The following is a 22,635-nucleotide window of genomic DNA, read 5'->3' on the forward strand; positions in this document are numbered from 1 at the left end:
TCTTCCAAGTCGTTAATATAGATTGTAAATAGTTGGGGTCCCAGCACTGATCCTTGCGGCACCCCACTAGTTACTGGTTGCCAAACAGAGAATGAACCATTTATCCCGACTGTTTTCTGTTAGTTAGCCAATCCTCTATTCATGCTAATATATTACCCCAACCCTATGAACTTTCATCTTGTGCAGTAACCTTTCATGTGGCACCTTGTCAAATGCGTTCTGGAAATCCAAATACACCATATCCACTGGTTCCCCATTATTCATCCTGTTCGTTACATCCTCAAAGAACTCCAGCAAATTTGTCAAACATGACTTCCCCCTCATAAATCCATGCTGTCTCTGCCTGACTGAGTTTTGCTTTTCCAAATGTCCTGCTACTGCTTCTTTAATAATGGACTCCAACATTTTCCCAACCACAGATGTTCAGCTAACTGGTCTATAGTTTCCTGCTTTTTGTTTGCCTCCTTTTTTAAATAGGGCTGTTACATTTGCAGTTTTCCAATCTGCTGGGACCTCGCCAAAATCCAGGGAATTTCGGTAAATTACAACCAATGCATCCACAATCCCTGCCGCCCCTTCTCTTGACCCTAGGATGCAAGCCATCAGGTCCAGGGGATTTATCTGCCTTTAGTCCCGTTATCTTACTGAGTACCACCTCCTTAGTCATTGTGATTGTGTTAAGTTCCACCCCCCCCCCCAAAGCCCCTTGAGTATCCACTGTTGGAATATTGTTAGTGTCAGCTACCATAAAGACTGATGCATAAAAACTTAGAAAATAGTTGCAGGAGTAGGCCATTTGGCCCTTCGAGCCTGCACCACCATTCAATATGATCATGGCTGATCATGCAACTTCAGTACCCCATTCCTGCTTTCTCTCCATACCCCTTGATCCCTTTAGCCTTAAGGGCCACATCTAACTCCCTTTTGAATATATCTATCGAACTGGCTTCAACAATTTTCTATGGTAGAGAATTCCACGGGTTCACAATTCTGAGTGAAGAAGTTTCTCCTGATCTCGGTCCTAAATGACTTACCCCTTATCCTTTGACTGTGACCCCTGGTTCTGGACTTCCCCAACATCGGGAACATTCTTCCTGCATCTAACTTGTCCGGTCCCGTCAGAATTTTATATGTTTCTATGAGATCCCCCCTCATTCATCTAAATTCCAATGAATACAAGTCTAGTCAATCCAGTCTTTCTTCATATGTCAGTCCTGCCATCCTGGAAATCAGTCTGGTGAACCTTCGCTTCAATCAATAGCAAGAACCAGTCTAAATTCCGTTTTCTCTCCCTTTTTTTTTTAAAGTGGGGTTGCATTAGCTACCCTCCAATCCATAGGAACTGATCCAGAGTCGATTATAATGTTGGAAAATGACCACCAATACATCCACTATTTCTAGGGCCACTTCCTTAAGTACTCTGGGATGCAGCCTATCAGGCCCTGAGGATTTATAGGCCTTCAATCCCATCAATTTCCTGAACACAATTTCCTGACTAATAAGGATTTCCTTCAGTTCCTCCTTTTCGCTAGACCCTCGGTGTATCCTAGTATTTCCGGAAGGTTATTTGTGTCTTCCTTAGTGAAAGTATTTGTTCAATTGGTCTGCAATCTTTTTGTTCCCCATTATAAATTCACCACCTTCTGATTGCAAAGGACCTACATTTGTCTTCACTAATCTTTTTCTCTTCCCATATCTATAGAAGCTTTTGCCGTCAGTTTTTATGTTCCCTGCAAGCTTACTCTCCTACTCTATTTTCCCCCTCCTAATTAAACCCTTAGTCCTCCTCCTCCTGCTGAATTCTAAATTTCTCAAAGTCCTCAGGTTTGCTGCTTTTGCTGGCCAATTTATATGCCTCTTCCTTGGATTTAACACTATATTCCTAATTTCCCTTGTAAGCCACGGTTGAGCCACCTTCCCCGTTTTCTTTTTACGCCAGACAGGGATGTACAATTGTTGAAGTTCATCCATGTGATCTTTAAATGTCTGCCATTGCCGATCCATTGTCATCCCTTTAAGTATCATACCCCAGTCTATCCTAGCCAATTCATGTCTCATACAATTGAAGTTACCTTTCTTTAAGTTCAGGACCCAGTCTCTGAATTAACTGTGTCACCCTCCATCTTAATGAAGAATTCTAACATATTATGGTCACCCTTCCCCAAGGGGCCTCGCACATCAAGATTGCTAATTAATCCTCTCTCATTACACAACACCCAGTCTAGGATGGCCAGCTCTCTAGTTGGTTCCTCGACGTATTGGTCTAGAAAACCATCCCTTATACACTCCAGGAAATCCTCCTTCACCGTATTGCTACCAGCTTGGTTAGTCCAATCTATATGTAGATTAAAGTCACCCATGATAACTGCTATACCTTTATTGCACGCATCCCTAATTTCCTGTTTGCCATCCACAATCTCACTACTACTGTTTGGTGGTCTGTACACAACTCCCACAAGCGTTTTCTGCCCTTTTGTGTTCCGCAGCTCTACCTACATCATCCAAGCTAACGTCTTTCCTTACTATTGCGTTAATCTCCTCATTAACCAGCAATGCTACCCCACCTCCTTTTCCTTTCTGTCTACCCTTCCTGAATATTGAATACTGCTGGATGTTGAGTTCCCAGCCTTGGTCACCCTGGAGCCATATCTCCGTAATCCTAATTACATCATATGCGTTAACTGCTATCTGCGCAATTAATTCATCCACCTTATTACGAATGCTCCTCGCATTGAGACACAGCCTTTAGGCTTGTTTTTTTAACACTTTTTGTCCTTTTAGAATAATGTGGCCCGTTCTGATTTTTGCCTTTTTATTTCGCTGCCCTCCACTTTTCCTTATCTCCTTTCTACCTTTTTGCTTCTGTCCCCATTTTACTTCCCTCTGTCTCCCTGCATAGATTCCCATTCCCCTGCCATATTAGTTTAAACTCTCCCCAACAGCACTAGCAAACACTCCCCCCTAGGACATCGAATCCAGTCCTGCCCAGGTGCAGACCGTCTGGTTTGTATTGGTCCCACCTCCCCCAGAACCGGTTCCAATGTCCCAGGAATTTGAATCCCTCCCTCTTGCACCATTCCTCAAGCCACGTATTCATCTTAACTATTCTACGCTATTCCTACGCTGACTAGCACGTGGCATTGGATTGCTACCTTTTTGAGGTCCTACTTTTTAGTTTAACTCCGAGCTCCCTAAATTCAGCTTGTAGAACCTCATCCCGTTTTTTACCTATATCCACCACTACAACTGGCCGTTCACCCTCCCCCTCCAGAATGCCCTGCAACCACTCCGAGACATCCTTGACCCTTGCACCAGGGAGGCAATATACCATCCTGGTGTCTCGATTGTGGCCGCAGAAATGCCTATCTATTCCCCTTGCAATAGAATCCCCTACCACTATAGCTCTCTCACTCTTTTTTTCCTGCCCTCCTGTGCAGCAGAGCCACGCATAGTGCCATGAACTTGGCTGCTGCTGCCACCCCTGATGAGCCATCTCCCCCAACAGTATTCAAAACGGTATATCTGTTTTGGAGGGAGATGACCGCAGAGGACTCCTGCACTACCTTCCTACTCCTGCTCTGCCTGATGGTCACCCATTCCCTTTCTGCCTGTGTAACCTTTACCTGTGGTGTGACCGACTCACTAAACATGCTATTCACGACATCCTCAGCATCGTGGATGCTTCAGTGTGAATCCATGCGCAGCTCCAGTGCCGCAATGCAGTCTGACCAGAGCTGCAGCTATTTACACTTCCCACACACACAGTAGTCAGGGGCACTGGATACAAAATATTTGTTCAGAGTTTCTGCCATCTCCATGTTCCCCATTACTAATTCCCAGGTCTTGTCCTCTAAGGGACCAACATTTACTTTAGCCACTCTTTTCCTTTTTATATACCTATAGAAACTCTTGCTGTCTTTTTATATTTGCTAGTTTACTTTCATAGTCTATCTTCCCTTTCTTAATCGATATTTTTTTAGTCATTCTTTGGCTTTTAAAAGCTTCCCAGTCTTCTGTCCTCCCACTAGTTTTGGCCACTTTTTATGCCCTTGTTTGTAATTGGGTACCGTCCTTACCCAAAGAAGGATATACTTGCCATTGAGGGAGAGCAACGAAGGTTCACCAGACTGATTGCTGGGATGGGGGGATTGTCCTATGAGGAGAGATTGAGTAGACTAGACCTATATTCTCCAGCGTTTAGAAGAATGAGAAATGATCTCATTGAAACATACAAAATTCTTACAGGGCTTGACAGAGTAGATGCAGGGAGGATATTTCCTCTAGCCGAGGAGTCTAGAACTAGGGGTCACAGCCTCAGAATAAGGGGTCGGCCCTTTAGGACTGAGATGAAGAGAAACTTCTTCACTCAGAGTGGTGAATCTTTGGAATTCTGTACTCCAGCAGGCTGTGGAGACTCAGTCTTTGCGTATATTCAAGATCGAGATCGATAGATTTTTAGATATTAAGGGAATCGAAGGATATGGGGATAGTTCAGGAAAGTGGAGTTGAGGTAGAAAATTAGCCATGATCTCATTGAATGGCGGTGTAAGCCCGTGGGACTGAATGGCTTACTTCAGCTAATAATTCTTATGTTCTTAGCACTTGCTCACCGATGCTCAATTTGGGTTCTGCTAGGACGCCTTACAATCTTGGTCCAAACATGGACAAAAGAGCTGAATTCCGGAGGTGTGGTGAGCGTAACTGCCCTCGGCATCAATGCAGCATTTGATCTAGTGTGGCACCAAGGAGCCCTCGTAAAATTGGAATTGGTGAAAACTCTCCTGACTGGACTCATACCTGGCATAAAGGAAGGTGGTTGTTGAACACCAATCATCTCAGCCCCAGGACATCACTGCAGGAGTTCCTCAGGGCAGTGTCCCCATGCAGCAAGACCTGGACAACATTCAGGCTTTGGGTGACCAGTGGCAAGTCATTGTCATTGCCTAGCACGAATATATCGAAAAGTGAGAATCTAACTGCCTCCCCTTGATGATCAGTGCCATTACCATTGTCTAATTCCCCACCATCAACATCCTAGGGGTCACAGAAACTTAACTGGATCGGCCACATAAATGCTGTGGCTACAAGAACAGGTATTCTGCAGTGAGTGATTCGCCAAAACCTTTCCACTATCTACAAAGGCAGAAGGCAGGAGTGTGATGGAATACTCTCCACGTGTCTGGATGACTGCAGCTCCAACAACACTCCAGAAGCTCAACCATCCAGGACAAAAGCAACCTGCATGATTGACACCCCTTCCACCACCTTAAACATTCACTTCCTTCACCACTGGTGCACCGTGGCTGCAGTGTGTACCATCTACAAGATGTACTGCAGTATCTTGCCAAGGCCCCACCTAGAAGGTCAAGGACAAGGGCAACATATGCATAGGAACACCAGCACATCAAAAACACTGACCATCCTGGCTTGGAAACATATCGCTGTTCCAGGATTTTGACCCAGGATGATGAAGGAACTCCCTCCCTAACAGCACTTTGGGAGTACCTTCACCACAAGGACTGCAGCAGTTCAAGAAGGCGGTTCACCACCACTTTCTCGAGGGCAATTGGAAATGGGCAATAAATGCTGGCCCTGCCAGCAACGCCCACATCCTGTGAATGAATGTAATAACTCTTCCCCTTTTTGAACTATCTGGTCAATCCTTTTAGCCTCCCTACTTGACTCTTGCTCTATTGTCACTTGCATTCCTTGTAACCTATTATTGACTCTCCTCCCTCCATCCGCCTTTCGTGAATTGCTTTCCCAAGGGCAGGTGGTGAAACATCCGAGACCACCCCCCTTACTGTTATGTTTGTAACTACAATGTAACACCACTGTATTACTGTATACACTCAACTTAGATGCACACCTTGACCACAGTGGGTGAACTTGTGGGAGACATTCCTTATCTGATCTCACAGGTGTATATAAAGGGAGGTACCACGCAGGGTCATCACTTCTGGAGTCCTGTAATAAAGAGTTACGGTCACAGAGTGGCCTTGTCCCTGGAATGTGCCTCGTGTGGTTTCATGCTGCAGAGTAAGGACTTTACATTGGCGACGAGAAACAGGAATTCACGACCCACGAGAATGGCCACCGGTAGCACAGAGGAACGGTATTGTGTTGGGGAAGACTGGGACGATTTTGTCGAGAGACTTCAGCAAAGCTTCGTAACTAAAGACTGGCTAGGGGATGCAGCGGCCGACAAGCGACGGGCTCATCTCCTGACCAGCTGCGGGCCAAAGACTTATGCGCTCATGAAGGACTTACTGGCACCCGAAAAGCCGTCGGACAAAACCTTTTGAGGAGCTCAGCAAATTAATCTGGGAGCACCTCAAACCGGCGAGCAGCATACACATGGCTTGACACAGATGCTACACCCACCGACGCCGTGAAGGACAGAGCCCGGACTTTGTAGCGGGCCTCCGATGTTTGGCCAGCCTCTAAGTTCACAGACGCCTGCAGGGGGGACCCTCAAAGAAGAAGTCCCTCTTTGCTAAGGGACTTCTTCTTTGAGGGTATCGGTCATGCAGGAATTTTTCGCAAGTTAATTGAGACCAAGGACTTTACCTTGGAAGCGGCAGCATTGTTCGCTCAAACTTTCATGGCTGGGGAGGAAGAGACGAAAATGATTTACGCCGCAATTCTGCCTCTAACGCGGCGATAGATCAGGGAGTCAATATCATAAATGCTACTCAGAGCCCCGCGGGCAGGCAGGTGCAGTCCGACATTTACCAGGCAGCAATAGATCCCAGAGCAGGATCTCAACAGAGACAATGGCAGGCTGAACAGACGTTCACGCCATCACAGTGGATAATGCGGCCCGGGATGGGGCCATTGACACCCACTAATAGGGTACTTAAGAGCAGTCAAAGGGACAGTCGGCGGGGAATTCCTGGCCATAGTCCCTTTGTCCCCAACAATGGAAACTTTTAACTCATGCTGGAGGTATGGGGGAAAACACTCAGCCAGATCTTGCAGATTCCAACGTTTTGTCTGCAGAAACTGCAATCTCAGTGGCCATTTAGCTCTAATGTGTAGAAAACCTGCAACCAGACTGATATGAGACAGAGGATTCTGTGAGGCAGGATGACTTTTGGGGCAAATTGATGGACGCCGAGGTTCAGCGGGTCCATGTGGCGAACATTCACAGTTCATACACCAAAACGCCACCAATGATGATGAGGGTTTTGTTGAACGGCATCCCAGTATGCATAGAGCTGGAAACTGGGACCAGCCAGTCACTCATGGGCGTTCAGCAATTTTGAGAAGCTATGGCCACTCCAAGCCAGTAGACCCAAGTTAGAACGTATTGAGACACAATTACGGACTTACACCAAAGAAATCATTCCGGTGCTAGGCAGTGCAATGATGGCTTGTCACACACAATGGGCTAGTGAACCGGCTGCCACTCTGGATAGTCCTGGGCAATGGGTCCCGCTCTGTTGGGGAGGAGCTGGTTAGCCGAGATGAACTGGAAATGGGGGGGATGTTGACGCAATGTCCTCGGTGGAGCGAAGTTCGTGCTCACAAGTCCTACAACAATTTGAGACGCTTTTTGTTATGTATTGATGTGTGTATTGTCCTGGTACCTTTTAAATGTAATGTAAGCACAATGCTACACCACAGAGGGTGCTGTGGTGGGAAACCTGGAAGTGCCTGCAACAGGCGCTATAAAAGGCTGACCACCACACCTGAGAGGCACTCTGGAGCTGAACAATAAAGGACGAAGGTCACAGCAATTAGATTTACACCAGACCGCACCACCTTGGCGACTAGGAAGCGGACGAACTCCACGCAATCATGGCTACTCTGGGCTCGCTAAAGGATTTTACCGTGGGCAATGATTGGGAGGCCTTCACGGAAAGGCTCGAGTACTAATTCACAGCAAACGACCTGACGGAGGACACGGACGCAGTGAGAGATGAGCGTAAGGCGATATTGCTCTCCAGTTGTGGAGATGAGGTTTACTGTCTCGTCAGGGATTTGCTGGCACCCGGGAGCACCAGGGACAAGTCATACAAGGAGCTGACTGAACTCATTCGTGACCAGTTGAAACCGAAGGAGAGCATCCTCACGGCCAGATATAAATTTTACCATCACTGCAGAACTGAGGGCCAAGATGTCACCAAATATGCTGCGGACCTCAGGAGACTCGCGGCGCCGTGTGATTTTTGGCGCACACCTTGACTAGGCTTTGCGGGACGTTTTCGTTATGGGGATTGGCCACAAGGGTCTCCTTCACAAGCTGTTAGCCACGGAACCCACAGTCACTCTGACAAAGGCCATCGCTATCAGCCGGGCACATATGACCTCGACTTGCAGCACCAAGCAAATAATCCACACAGTCTCGAACCCGGCAGACACTGTCCACAGGATAGCGCCCACCACGGACAAAACTGCAGAACGTGGCTCTGCCTCGGGATCCTGGAACTCGGAGTCCGCTGAGGGGGGCCAATCAAGCAGCACCATGCTGGCGTTGTGGAGGAAGCCATGAGGCTCACCGGTGCAGTTTTGTGGAGTACACGTGCAATACCTGCCACGTTAAAGGCCACCTTCAGCGTATGTGTAAAAGAAATCGGACTCACCATGTGGCTGAGGAGATGGGGGATGATCTATCATCCAGCGAGGAGCAGACAGAAGATGATGAGGTATTTGGACTGTACATGTGTACCGACGATTCGCCCGCAGTGATAACTGAAGTAAAAATCAACGGAATCCCAGTGAGTATGGAAGTGGGCTCGGGTCCGTCGTTGATGAGTCGGAGAACTTTTGATAAACTGTGGATTAACCCAGCTGCACGACCCAAGCTGGTCCCGGTCACGGCGAAGCTGCGTACCTACACCAGGGAACTAATACCTGTTCTTGGCAGAGCGATGGTGCAGGTATTCCACGGGGACGAGACGCACGGTTTACCTTTGTGGGTCGTTGCAGGCGATGGGCCGACACTCCTCGGCCGGGGTAGATGGGGACGGTCCGTGGGAGCTGGGAAGACTTCATCACTCCACACGCTGCTGCTCCCTGGGGTGCTGCCGTGCCCCGGGTCCCCAGAGAGCAGCGCCGACCGAGCTGGAGCTGCAGCCTCAATCCACCCACAGGCAAGCCCCAGCCCCGGACCTCGCACAGAGATCCTGCAGCCTCAGCCCCCACAGGCAAGCAGCCCTGCAGAGAGGGGCCTAGTGGGGGAGGGGTGAGCCGGCGGGGTGCGAGGGATCCAGGATGGCCGGCAGATCAGAAGAGCCCCGCCGAGGAAGTTGCCGTCGGGCGGGCCCCGCAGAGGAAGGTGCCGTTGGGCGGGCCTCGCCGAGGAGCTGTTAGTGTCAGGTGGCGGCAGCAGCTGGAGGTCGGCGGCCGCAGGGAAGGCTGCGGAGGAGGCGGCAAGTGCGGCCGCTGGAGAGGTCTCAACGGCTGCAGGGGAGGCGGCTATGGTGGCCGCCGGAGAAGCGACAATGGCTGCAGGAGTGGCGGCAAGTCAGGTGGGAGCAGAGGCTTCGACGGCGGAGGGCATCCGGAGCGGCGGAGAGCAAGATGGCGGTGGCATCGTGTTCAGAGCAGCAGAGCATCAAAGATGGCGGCGCCCAAGGAGAAGCCTCGTGGAATCCTCCTGCATCAAAGATGGCGCCTTAAAAAGTACATGCACCCGGGAGTCTTAAAAGGGCCTTACCATGAGGTGGTCCCCACAAAGGACTTCTGTAAGGCAGAGCGAGTCTAAAATGAGCTATGTTAACGTGAGATGGCGAATTTATAACAAGAATTAATTTTTTAATGCTGAATGGCCACTATTTGTGTAAAATAATGGATACGAAGTACAATTAATGATAAGGGCGAACAAGGAAATCAGGGATCCGTTACCAGTCAATGTACCAGATAACATGTACCATACTAACGCACTGTCTATGCCTACCTGCCTTCCGTTGGACAAGTGTGATGTTATGTATTGATATATGTATCGTCCTGGTACCTTAAATGTAATGTAAGCACAATGCTACACCACAGAGGGCGCTGTGGTGGGAAACCTGGAAGTGCCTGCAACAAGCACTATAAAAGGCTGACCACCACACCTGAGAGGCACTCTGGAGCTGAACAATAAAGGACGAAGGTCACAGCAGTTAGACTTACATCAGACCGTGTGGAGTCAGTGATTTGTGTGCTAGATACACCACAATTTCAACCGGGCATCGGGACTTTCAAAGACACTAAAATGGTGATACACATCACCCCGGACGCCAGGCCAGTGCACCACAAAGCCAGAGCGGTGCCGTATGTGATGTGGGAGAAAATCGAGAGCGAATTGGACCGGCTGTTGCGAGAGGGCATCATCTCGCCTGTTGAATTCAGCGACTGGCGAGCCCCATCGTTCCCGTTCTAAAAGCGGATGGCTCTGTCAGGATCTGTGGCGACTACAAGGCCACCATCAATCGGGTGTCCCTACAAGACCAATACCTGCTCCCAAGAGCGGAGGACCTCTTTGCCATGCTGGCAGGCGGCAAGCTGTTCACCAAGTTGGACCTCACTCATCACTGGTCGAGATACCGAGGAACACCTCCACAACCTGGAGGAGGTGCAACGTTGACTGGACCGGGTAGGCCTGCGACTCAAGAAGTCTAAATGTGTGGTTTTAGCTCCTGAGATTGAGTTTCTGGGCAGGAGGGTTGCTGCAGATGGGATTCAGCCCACCGACTCCAAAACCGAGGCGATTCGACTAGCACCCAGGCCCTGCAACACATCGGAGCTGCATTCATTCCTGGGACTGTTGAACTATTTCGGGAACTTTCTGCCGAACTTGAGCACGTTGTTGGAGCCGCTACACGTGCTGCTGCGTAAGGGTTGCGATTGGTTTTGGGGGGACTTTCAGGAACGGGCTTTTGATCGGGCTCGAAACCGACTTTGTTCAAACAAATTGTTGACCCTGTACGACCCCCGGAAACGTTTAGTTCTGACTTGTGATGCATCGTCCTATGGGGTTGGGTGCGTGTTGCAGCAGGACAATGCTGAGGGTCAGCTACAACCTGTGGGAAATGCCTCCAGGTCGCGCGCTCAAGCAGAACGGGGATATGGCATGGTCGAGAAGGAAGCGCTTGCATGTGTCTATGGTGTAAAAAAAAATGCATCAGTACTTCTTCGGTAGGAAGTTTGAATTAGAGACAGACCACAAGCCACTCACATCCCTGTTGTCAGACTGCAAGGCTGTCGATGCCAATACATCAGCTCGCATACAACGGTGGGCCCTCACGCTAGCTGCTTTTGACTACTCCATCTGGCACCGGCCCGGCACTGAAAATTGCACCGACGCACTCTGCAGACTCCCACTGGCCACCACCGAGGGGGCAGCTGAGCAAAGTGCTGAGATGGTCATGGCTGTCGATGCCTTTGACAGTGCAGCCTCCCCCATCACAGCCCGCCATATCAAGATCTGGACAAACCAAGATCCCCTCCTATCCTTGATTAAGAAATGTGTCCTGACTGGGGATTGGGCGCCCGCACACGGAGCATGCCCTGAGGAGGTCAGACCGTTCCACAGTCGGATGGGTGAGCTCTCCATCCAAGCCGACTGCCTACTATGGGGCAGCTGGGTAGCCATGCCCCAGATGGGCAGGAAGGCATTCATCAGGAAACTCCACAACGAGCACCCAGGCATTGTGATGATGAAGGCCATTGCCCGGTCACACGTTTGGTGGCCTGGAATTGATTCAGACCTGGAACACACTGTTCGCAGGTGCACGACCTGTGCCCAGCTGGGTAATGCTCCCAGGGAGGCCCTGCTCAGCCTGTGGCCCACCAAGCCATGGTCACACATTCACTTTGACTACGCCGGCCCATTCATGGGGAAGATGTTCATTGTAGTAGCTGCGTACTCTAAATGGATCGAGTGCATCATCCTGAATTCATGCACATCATTCACCACCATGGAAAGCCTACATGAGATCTTTGCAACCCATGGCTTGCTGGACATCCTGGTTAGTGACAATGGCCCGTGTTTCACGAGCTATGAATTCCGGGAGTTTGTCGGGCAATGGCATCAACGACGTCAGGACTGCGCCGTTCAAGCCGGCGTCCAATGGCCAGGCGGAACGGAAAGTCCAAATCATTAAGCAAGGTATGCTCAGGATTCAAGGACCCTCTCTACAATGCCGCCTATCGTGCCTCTTGTTGGCCTATAGATCCCGCCCGCACTTGCTCACGGTGGCCCTGTCCACAGAGCTACAAATGAAATGGACACTCAAAACTCTGTTGTCCCTCATTCACCCAGTCCTGACCGACATAGTTGAGGGCAAGCACAAGTTACAAAACGAGTACCATGACCATAGTTCAAAGGGGAGATGTATAGAAATAAATGATCCTGTATTCGTCCTCAATCATGCCATGGGCCCAAATGGCTTGAGGGCATTGTAATTGACAGAGGGGAATAGGGTCATCGTGGTAAAACTCAACAATGGTCAGATATGCTGTAAGCATCTGGACCATGTTTTTTTTTAAAAAAAGGTTCAGCATGGACACGGAGGAACCTGAAGAAGACCATGAGATAGAGCTCACACTACCAATAGCGAACGTGCAACAAGAGCAATCGGAAGAATGCACAGTCCCTGAGGTCAGGCCGGAATCACCACAGGTGACAGACACTTACATCAGCGTCCAACAACCAGAGCCCCAACTGCGGCGCTCCACGAGGGAGCTTAGACCACCTGAAAGACTGAACCTATGATCCTAGTAAGACTTTTGAGGGGGGGAAGGTGGGGGGGGAGTGGTGGTGGGGGGAGGAGGAGGTGAGGTGATGTTTGTAACTACAATGTAACACCACTGTATTACTGTATACACTCAACTTGGATGCATATCTTGACTACAGGGAGTGAACTTGGAGACACTCCTTACCTGATCACACAGGTATATAAAGGGAGGTCCCATGCAGGGTCATCACTTCTGGAGTCCTGTAATAGAGTTAAGGTCAGAGTGGCCTTGTCCCTGGAATGTGCCTCTTGTGGTTTCAGGCTATAGAGTAAGGACTTTACATTTACCATCAAGGTACCCTTTTTCCCCACCCCCTCCTGCCTTAATTCCACGTGTCCCTCGGGGATTTTGTTTGCTTCCAAAACTCAACTTTATCCATTCCTATTTGATTTATTTTTTTAAAGAGCTCTGACTCCACTTCCACCCCTTCCTTTTATTCAGCTCTGCTCCTCCCCCCTTTTCAGGCCTTTCATCTGATCTATTAAATTTTAATTTTTTGCTCCTCCTTTTGGTTTTCACTCACTCCCTTTTATTCTTCACAGGATCTCCAGCCTCTGTTTGCTCTGCTGAATTAATTTGTTACTGCAATAATTTATTGATTTGGATGGTACCTCGTGCTCTCCTTTTTTTTTCAATTCGCTGCTGTATTAAGCCAATGTTCTATTTTCAGTGATCTGTTATCTTATTAATTCACTGGTCCCTGCTTAGCAATCCTGCAGTGCATCAGTAACTTTTTCCAATGGTCAGCTAGTGGTGATGCATATAGTTTTTGTGGGTTAAGTTTTCCTGTTGCAGTTGTATAGCATCAAAACAGTAACCCAGTTTATTGTAATTTAAGTTTGTAATTTTATTACTTTTAATTTTTCTTCTCCGTGTTAGTTTGTCTTCCAGTTTTAAAGAGCATTGTAATCACATTCTTTGGAAACATCAAACTAAAACTTTTCAACACTGCAGCAGAGGAGGGGAAGGTGGGGGGGGGGGGAGGGGGGGAAGGTTGGGGGAGGAGGGGGAGGGGGAGGAAGGTTGGGGGAGGAGGGGGAGGGGGAGGAAGGTTGGGGGAGGAGGAGGGGGGGAAGGTTGGGGGAGGAGGAGGGGGGGGAAGGTTGGGGGAGGAGGGGAAGGTTGGGGGGGAGGGGGAGGGGGGGAAGGTTGGAGGGGGAGGGGGGAGGGGGAGGGGGGGGAAGGTTGGGGGGGGTTGGAGGGGGAGGGGGGAGGGGGAGGGGGGGAAGGTTGGGGGGGGTTGGGGGGGGAGGGGAAGGTGGGGGGGGAGGGGAAGGTTGGGAGGAGGGGGAGGAAGGTTGGGGAGGGGGAGGGAGAGGAAGGTTGGGGGGGGGAGGGGGGGGGGAAGGTTGGGGGAGGGGGAGGAGGCGGAGAGGAGGGGAAGGTTGGGGGGGGGAGGGGGAAGGTTGGGGGGGGAAGGTTGGGGGAGGGGGAAGGGGGAGGGGAGGAGGGGAAGGTTGGGGGGGGGAGGGGGGAAGGTTGGAGGGGGAGGGGAGGGGGAGAGGAAGAGAGGAGGGGGGAGAGAGGAGGGGAAGGTTGGGGGGGGGGAAGAGGGGAAGGTTGGGGGGGGAGAGGGGAAGGTTGGGGAGAGGGGGGGGAGGGGAGGGTGAGGTTGGGGGAGAGGGGGTGAGGTGGGGTGGAAGGTAGCGGAAGGAGAGGGGGAGAGGGGGGGAAGGAAGGTGGGGGGAGAGAGGGCGGAAGGTGAGGGGGGGACGGTAGCGGAAGGTCAGGAGGAGGGGGTGGGGAGGGGGAAGGTAGCGGAAGAAGGTGGGGGGGGGAAGGTAGCAGAAGGAGGGCGGAAGAAGGTGGGGGAGAAGGTAGCAGAAGGAGGGGGTAGGGGGTAGGGAGGGGAAGGTGCGGGAGAGGGGGGAGGGGAGGTGGGGAGAGGGTGGGGGAAGAGGTGGGGGGAGTGGGAGGTGGGGGGAGTGGGAGTGGGAGTGGGAGGTGGGGGAGGAGGGAGAGGGAGGGAAATGTGGGGGGAGGTGGGGGAAGAGGGAGTGGGAGGAGGGAGAGGGAGGGAAATGTGGGGGGAGGTGGGGGAAGAGGGAGTGGAAGGTGGGGGAGGAGGGAGAGGGAGGGAAATGAGGAGGGGAGAGAGGAGGGGAAGGTGGGGGGGAGAGAGGAGGGGAAGGTGGGGGGGAGAGAGGAGGGGAAGGTGGGGGGGAGAGAGGAGGGGAAGGTGGGGGGGGAGAGGAGGGGAAGGTGGAGAGGGAAGGAGGAGGAGGAGGGGAAGGGGAGAGGTGGGGAAGGTGGGGGTGGGGGGAGAGGAGGGGAAGGGGAAGGTGGGGGTGAAGAAGGGAAAGGTAAAAAAAAATAGAGAAAAAAATAAAAAGAGAGGTGGGGGAAGGTGGAGGGGAAGGTAGGGGGGAAAGGGGGGAGAGAGGATAGGAGGGGAAGACTGGGGGGAGAGAGGAGAAGGGGGAGGGGGGTGAAAGGGGGAGGGAGGAGGGTGAGAGTGAGGGGAGAGGAGGGGTAGGGGAGGGTGGGGTGGGGGGAGGGTGAGGTGGGGGAGAGGGTGGGGGGAGAGTGAGGAGGGGAAGGTGAGAGAGGGGGGGGAAAGGGGGAAGGGTGAGAGGAGGGGGGGTGGGTGAGGTAGGCGGGGGGAGGAGGAGGGTGAGAGGAGGGGGGGTGGGTGAGGTAGGCGGGGGGAGGAGGAGGGTGAGGGGGGGGGAAGGTGGTGGGGGGGTGGATGGTAGCAGGAGAGGGGGGGAAGGTCGGGAGGGGGGGTGGGGGGGAAGGGAGCGGGGTAAGGTAGCGGAAGGTCGGGAGGGGGGTGGGCGGGGAAGATAGCGGAAGGGGGGGGGAAGATAGCGGAAGGGAGGGGGGGGAAGATAGCGGAAGGGAGGGGGGGGGGAAGATAGCGGAAGGAGGGGGGGGAAGATAGCGGAAGGGAGGGGGGGGGAAGATAGCGGAAGAAGGTGGGGGGGAAAGTAGCAGGGAGAGGGGGGAAGGTGGAGGAGGGAGGAAGGTAGCGGGAGAGAGGGGGAAGGGGTGGGGGGAGAGAAGGGAAGGGGGGTGGGGGGGAGAGGTTGGGGTGGGGGGGGAGAGGTTGGGGTAGGGGGGAGAAGGTGGGGTGGGGGGAGAGGTTGGGGTGGGGTGGGGGGGGAAGGTGAGGTGGGGGGAGGAGAGGGGAGAGGGAGGGCGAGGGAGGGGGTGGGAAGGTGGGGGAGAGAGGGAGGGGAAGGGGAGAGAGGGAGGGGCAGGTGAGAGAGGGAGGGGCAGGTGAGAGAGGGAGGGGCAGGTGAGAGAGAGGAGGGGATGGGTAAGGTGGGGGGGAGGGAGGAAGGGGAAGGTGGTGGGGAGAAGGGGGGAGAGGGAGGGAGGGGTGGGGAAGAGGAGGTGAAGGTGGGGGAGAGAGGAGGGGAAGGTAGGGGAGAGAGGAGGGGATGGGGGGAGAGGGGAAGGTGGGGGGGGGAAGGGGGGGAGAGGAGAAGGAGGAGGGGGTGGTGAAAGGAGGGGGGTGGAGGAGAAGGGAGAGGAGGTGGGGAGAAAGGAGTGGGGGTGGAGGCTGAACGGGCCGGGCCCAAGACTTCGGGCAGGGCCTGTCACCAGCACCAGATTTACAGGTAGGTGGCGTTGGGTCAGCGCGGATCAGGGTCGGGAGCGCGGGGGGAGGGGAGGAGGGAGGTCGGTTTGGTTCGGGTCGGGGTGGGGGGAGGAGGAGGGAGGTCAGTTCGTGTCGGGGGCAGGGGGAGGGAGGTCAGGTCAGGTCCGGTGGGGCGGGAGGTCGGGAGCGCGGGTTGGGTCGGGTCGGGTCGGGGGGGCGGTGGGAGGGAGGTCGGTTCGGTGGGGGTGTGGGATGCGCGGGGGCGGGAAGCGCAAGTCGGGTCGAGGTCGGATCCAGTCCGGGGCGGCGGGGGAGCGGGAGTCGAGTCTGGTCGGGAGGAAGCAGGAGCTGGGCGTGGGAGGAGCCTTATGCATACAGCCCCAGTGAGGCCATTCGGCCAGGGCTAGGGGCTGCGTGCTTCGGGCCCCTCCCACACAGTTTTGGGCGCCTGGAGCTACTGCACTGTAGCGCGCATGTGCAGAGGTCCCGGCACTGTTTTCAGCGCAGGGATCTAGCTCCGCCCCCCGTAGCTCGTGCTGCGCCGTGCCGAGGGCCAGATGACCAGCAAGGAGCCGGAGAATCTGGAAGTTTTTTTTAGGCGCACTTTGTGGCGCGAAAAACGGGCGTCCAGGTCGGGGCTGCGCCGTTCTCGGCGCGGCCCGAAACTTGGGCCCAATGAGAGGTGATCTTATCGAAATTTATAAGATTCTGAGGGGGCTTGACCGGTTAGATGCAGAGAGGATATTTCCCCTTGTGGGGGAATCTAGAACTAGTTTAAGTTTAAGAATAAGGGGTCACTCACTTAAAATGGAAATGAGGAGGAGGAATTTTTTCTGAGGGTCATGAATCTTTGGAATTCTCTATCCCAGAGAGCTGTGGAGGCTGGATCTTTGAATATATTTTAAGGTGGTGATGGACAGATTTTTGAACGATAAGGGAGTCGAGGGTTATGGGGAGCGGGCGATGAAGTGGAGTTGAGGCCCGGATCAGATCAGCCATGGTCTTATTAAATGGTGGAGCAAGCTCAAGGGGCTGAATGGCCTACTCCTGCTATTTCTTCTGTTCTTGTGTATTACTTTTTCTTCCTTCATTCTGCTTTCTCTTTGTTACAAATGCATAGTCTTACATTTCAGAACAGATTTGAATCAAACTTTATTGATCTGAATTCTTCATGTTGCTGCCTTTCAAGCAGTAGTTTAACAGCTGGTACTAAAGCGAGCAACTTTGACACCAAAAAAAAGGTAATTTTAAACTTTTTGTTCTGAATTTAGTCCAATGCAACATTTTTTTCATCTTTCAGACAACTCATCCCTGATGAAGATCTCACTTAAAAATAACAACAAAGCTTTGGCATTGGCTCTTGCTGAAGAGAAGAAAAAATACAGAATGGTTGAACAGGAAAAAGTAATTCTTCAAAAAGAAATATGCACTCAAAATTATGACCTGGTTATGCTCCAGAAAAGACTGACTACTCAGGTAATAAAGACAGATTTCTGATTTCCTCCTAGATGGCCATCAGCTTTATTTAATTTGGCATTGCAATTGAGCAGTTTTGGGGATCTATCCATTTTCATTTCCAATTTAGATAAAAATATTGTTTATTTTAACTGGCTCCTCAGAAGTTGGAATCAGAATGCCACCTTGGAAGGTCATAGAACATTGGCTTTTTGTATGAGCATAGAAAGTCATTCTGCAACACTTGTGCCAGGGTACTTGCTGAAGATGTGGTTGGACCCACCAGAAATTGGGAGTGAGAGATTAGGATTGATGACTGAATGTGTGGCTAAAGGGATAAGCTTTAAGGTGGCAAAAGGTTTGTGTAAAAGTAGTCACAGTCTGAACTTTCAGTATGGGTTTAATATACACTTGAATGCTGTCAATATGACATCTGAATTTTTTCTTTTGATAAATAGAATGCTAAAATTTTGACCTTGGAAGAATTCTTGATGAAGATAAAAAGCTGTTTCTCGAATGCTACTGATCACTTGTCAACTGCAATCAAGACCTGTGAATGTGATGTAAGGATTTGACTTTGTCCAGTTTCTTTATGACCTGTTCTTGTGGTATTGAATTGACTGTTGCAGTTTTTTAATAGAATCTAGACACTACATCAAAAAACATGTGCAACAGCCTAATTATTTTAAGTGAAATCTAGAATATTACAATAATAGTGACCTGTTATTCTTTAGTGCATAAGTGAAGTTAAGATACTTGGCAAAAGAACCAGAGAGGAGGAGAAAAAATGTATGCAGTGAGTAATGATCTGGAATGCACTACTTGAAAGAGTGGTGGAATCAAATTCAGTAATAAATTTACAAAATGAATTGATATGTACTTGGAACAGGAAAAATCTGTGTGGCTTTGGGGAAAGAATGGGGGTGAGTGTGACTAATGCTCTTTCAAAAAGCTGGTACAACACAATGGGCTGAATATCCTCCTTAGAAACATAGAAAAATAGGTGCAGGAGTAGGCCATTCGGCCCTTAGAGCCTGCACCACCATTCAATAAGATCATGGCTGATCATTCCCTCAGTACCCCTTTCCTGCTTTCTCTCCATACCCCTTGATTTCATTAGCCGTAAGGGCCATATCTAACTCCCTTTTGAATATATCCAATGAACTGGCATCAACAACTCTCTGCGGCAGAGAATTCCACAGGTTAACAACTCTCTGGAAGTTTCTCCTCATCTCAGTCCTAAATGGCCTACCCCTTTTTCTAAGACTGTGTCCCCTGGTTCTGGACTTCCCAACATCGGGAACATTCTACCCGCATCTAACCTGTCCCATCCCGTCAGAATCTTATGTTTCTATGAGATCCCCTCTCGTCCTTCTAAACTCCAGTGTATAAAGGCCCAGTTGATCCAGTCTCTCCTCATATGTCAGTCCTGCCATTCCAGGAATCAGTCTGGTGAACCTTCGCTGCACTCCCTCAATAGCAAGAACGTCCTTCCTCAGATTAGGAGACCAAAACTGAACACAATATTCCAGATGAGGCCTCGCCAAGGCCCTGTACAACTGTAGTAAGACCTCCCTGCTCCTATACTCAAATCCCCGAGCTATGAAGGCCAACATACCATTTGCCGCCTTCATCGCTTGCTGTACCTTCAAAGTTGTATGCCAACTTTCAAAGACTGATGAACCATGACACCCAGGTCTCGTTGCACCTCCCCTTTTCCTAATCTGCTGCCATTCAGATAATATTCTGTCCTCGTGTTTTTGCCCCCAAAGTGGATAACTTCACATTTATCCACATTATACTGCATTTGTCCACTCCCCTAACCTGTCCAAGTCACCCTGCAGCCTCTTATATGCCTCTTCATTGGATTTAACACTATCCTTAATTTCCCTTGTTAGCCACGGTTGAGCCACCTTCCCCGTTTTATTTTTACTCCAGACAGGGATGTACAATTGCTGAAGTTCATCCATGTGATCTTTAAATGCTTGCCATTGCCTATCCACCGTCAACCCTTTAAGTATCATTTGCCAGTCTATTCTAGCCAATTCACACCTCAAACCATCGAAGTTACCTTTCCTTATGTTCAGGACCCTAGTTTATGAATTACCTGTGTCACTCTCCATCTTAATAAGGAATTCTGCCATGTTATGGTCACTCTTCCCCAAGCGGCCTGTGCTGTTTGATTCTATAAGTTTTTATCTTAAAGAATGGTGGCGATGTCAAGTAACCTCATTTGATACTGAGAATTTTCAAATAAATTTTGATACTACATAGTGTTTAATGCATCCCATACCTAATCCACCAATTCCACCTCTCCCCTGGAGGGCAATTAATGGAAGGGCTCTGGTGAGATGAGTACAGCATTGTACACATTCTGACCCCTCATTCACCCTTTCTGGGCAGCAATTTGGCAGAGCATGGTTAACCTTGTATTCCCTCTTGATTGAGCCTATGTTTGCTGATCTTGCCGACGAGGAAGCAAGCTCCTTTGCTCCTGCTGCCTATGGGAATGCAATGGGGTAATCTAGACTTCTGTCAGTCTTTTTTTGGAAGATGTTTAGAGAGTAACCTGTACAGGAGAAGATGTTGGCGAGACCACAGTCTCCCTTCCCTGCTGTGTTTTTGCCAAGAAGCCAGCAGCTAGGCTAAAGTCCATTGTAATAAAAACAAAATGCTGGATGTACTCAGCAGCAGGTCAGGCAGCCACTGTGGAGAGAGAAGAAGAGTTAACGTTTCAGGTTAATGACCTTCATCAGAACTGGTGAAGGGTCATCAACCTGAAATGTTAACTCTGTTTCTCTCTCCACAAATGCTGCCTGATCTGCTGAGTATTTCCAGCATTTTCTGTTTGTTTCAGATTTTCAGCATCTGCAGTATTTTGCTTTTGTGGAGTCCCTTGTATCTGTGCTGCCTGAGTTTGGGGAAACTGCATTTGACCATGTTCTGCATGTTTATTTTTACAGTAAATAAGTAAACAGTACAAATCTCCTTTTTATAGTTTAGTGCAATTTAGAATTTAATTAGCTGAAACTCTGGCCACAATAATGGCTGTTGTTGAAAATGGAAAGATTTATGCTGATGCCAAAAACTGTGCTGCTGTGTGTTGAGTATCAAGGTGCATGATTTGGGACAGTGGAGGCAACTTTGCTTTATATTACATAAAATGTACAACATGGAAAACTGGCCTTTCAGCTCAACTGTTTTATGCTCTACACAAGCCTCCTCCCAGCTTACTTCATCTAACCCTATCAGCATATCCTTCTATTCCTTTCTCCCTCCTGTGTTTATCTAGCTTCCTCTTGTATGCATCTATGCGATTCACCTCAACCATTCCATGTGATCACAAGTTCCACATTCTAACCTCGAGGTAATGAAGTTTCTCTTGAATTCCCTATTGGATTTATTAATCACTATCTTCTATTTATGGCCCCTAGCGCTTTGGTCTTTCTCTTTCTTCATTTCCACCCCCCTCCCCCCGCCAAGGACCGATCGATGAGACGTTTCCACATAAAGGGACGAATTTTTGAGAAGTTTGCAACCGGGTGTTCACTGCAATTTAACCCTCCGCGACGAAAACTCGGCTCATTGTTTGCGGTGGCGACGGGACGTACCGTCGGGGAGAGGTGCACCGATGTGCAATGCCGGGGAATTGCGCTACATTGAACTTTCAGCTCTCTCCCGACCCGTATGCCACGCCTAGACTACTGACAGGTTAAATCTGTTGGTGCAGCCCTGCTAGCAGCGGTAAATATGAAAACCTGCAAAAAGGAAATTTAGTTTTTTTTTCAGTGATTCGATAGATATGTGTATTTTGAATGTTTGTTTGTTTTTTGGAATTTTTTTCCCCTCCCAAGTCTCCTCCAGCAGCGCTCCGGGCCCCGGACTAAATTTGCCCCCCCCCCCCTTGCCGCGTAAAACCCTAAAAACGGTAACGCAGTAAAAACAGTAAGTTTCATGTATTACTACCATTTTCGCTGAAAAACGCCAAAAATCCGGCTCAATACCTTTTTATAATAAAGACCTTTATCGGGTCATCCCTTGGCCTTCTATTTTTTGGATAAAGGAGCTCCATCATGTTCAATCTTTCCAGACAGTTAATAACCTCTCCATTCTGATACCATTGTAAATCTTTCTTTGCCCCATCTCCAGTCCCTCTGTGGCCCAGATTTGTGATTGTAATGACGGCTAAACTGTCAGTTTCATAGAGTAATGGTTAATGCTGATAGCCCCTTCTGGCGCCTGCACATGCATAGTTAAGTGCGGAAATTCAAAAGTTGCTGTCAGTGATTACCGCTCCTTCACCGGGTGTGCTGTTGAAGTCCTCACCGATTTTAATATCTTCAAAATCCCCCCCAAAAAGTTAAGCCTTGTTGAATGAGGTATAACTGGGTTTTTAACAACATACTAATTCATGATTATTGCTGAACAATCTCTCTGGCCCAGGAAAATGTATTTTATTTTTGTGGAATGTCAAATTTTTCCATTCTATTATAAAATTCCATAGATCGTTAAAGTAATTTTTTTTTTGAAGTTTGATATTTCAGCTTCTACTGGAATCCCATGTGTATGACCCAATCTTTATTTTGCTTTCCAAAAAAATGTATAAGGAGTGAATACTAAAACCTAATACTTCCTGGTTTGTTGTCTGAGAATTCTTCAATGTAATTGGCTGCTTAGCTTGCTTGGTGACATCACTGGTTGCCAGATATCCCCTATAGTTGGGCACAGAATGAAATTAACGTCTGGAAGGTGAAATCCGCCCCACAGATCACTAGATGGGCAGCTTTCTTCAAAGTCAGTGGCGAGCAATGTCACTTCGCCGCTGGCTGCAAAATCCTGGCCATTATCCTTGTTATATTATGGAGACCAGAACTGTATACAGTACTCTCAAGTGTGGTATAATCAAC

At 49.9% G+C, this 22,635-nt stretch overlaps 1 protein-coding gene across 2 annotated transcripts in view; it reads left to right on the plus strand.

The window, feature by feature from the left end:
* The window catches only part of sgo2 (shugoshin 2), a 91,213-nt gene that overhangs the window by 32,261 nt on the left and 36,317 nt on the right, over nt 1-22,635 (plus strand). For both annotated transcript variants that reach the window (XM_070876022.1, XM_070876023.1), the window contains exons 3-4: nt 17,574-17,749; nt 18,187-18,291. In XM_070876022.1, the coding sequence (XP_070732123.1) occupies nt 17,574-17,749; nt 18,187-18,291 (281 nt within the window). The remainder of the gene's footprint in view (nt 1-17,573; nt 17,750-18,186; nt 18,292-22,635) is intronic.

Source organism: Pristiophorus japonicus, chromosome 3 (genome assembly GCF_044704955.1).
Source record: "Pristiophorus japonicus isolate sPriJap1 chromosome 3, sPriJap1.hap1, whole genome shotgun sequence".
Taxonomy (NCBI): Eukaryota; Metazoa; Chordata; class Chondrichthyes; family Pristiophoridae; genus Pristiophorus; species Pristiophorus japonicus.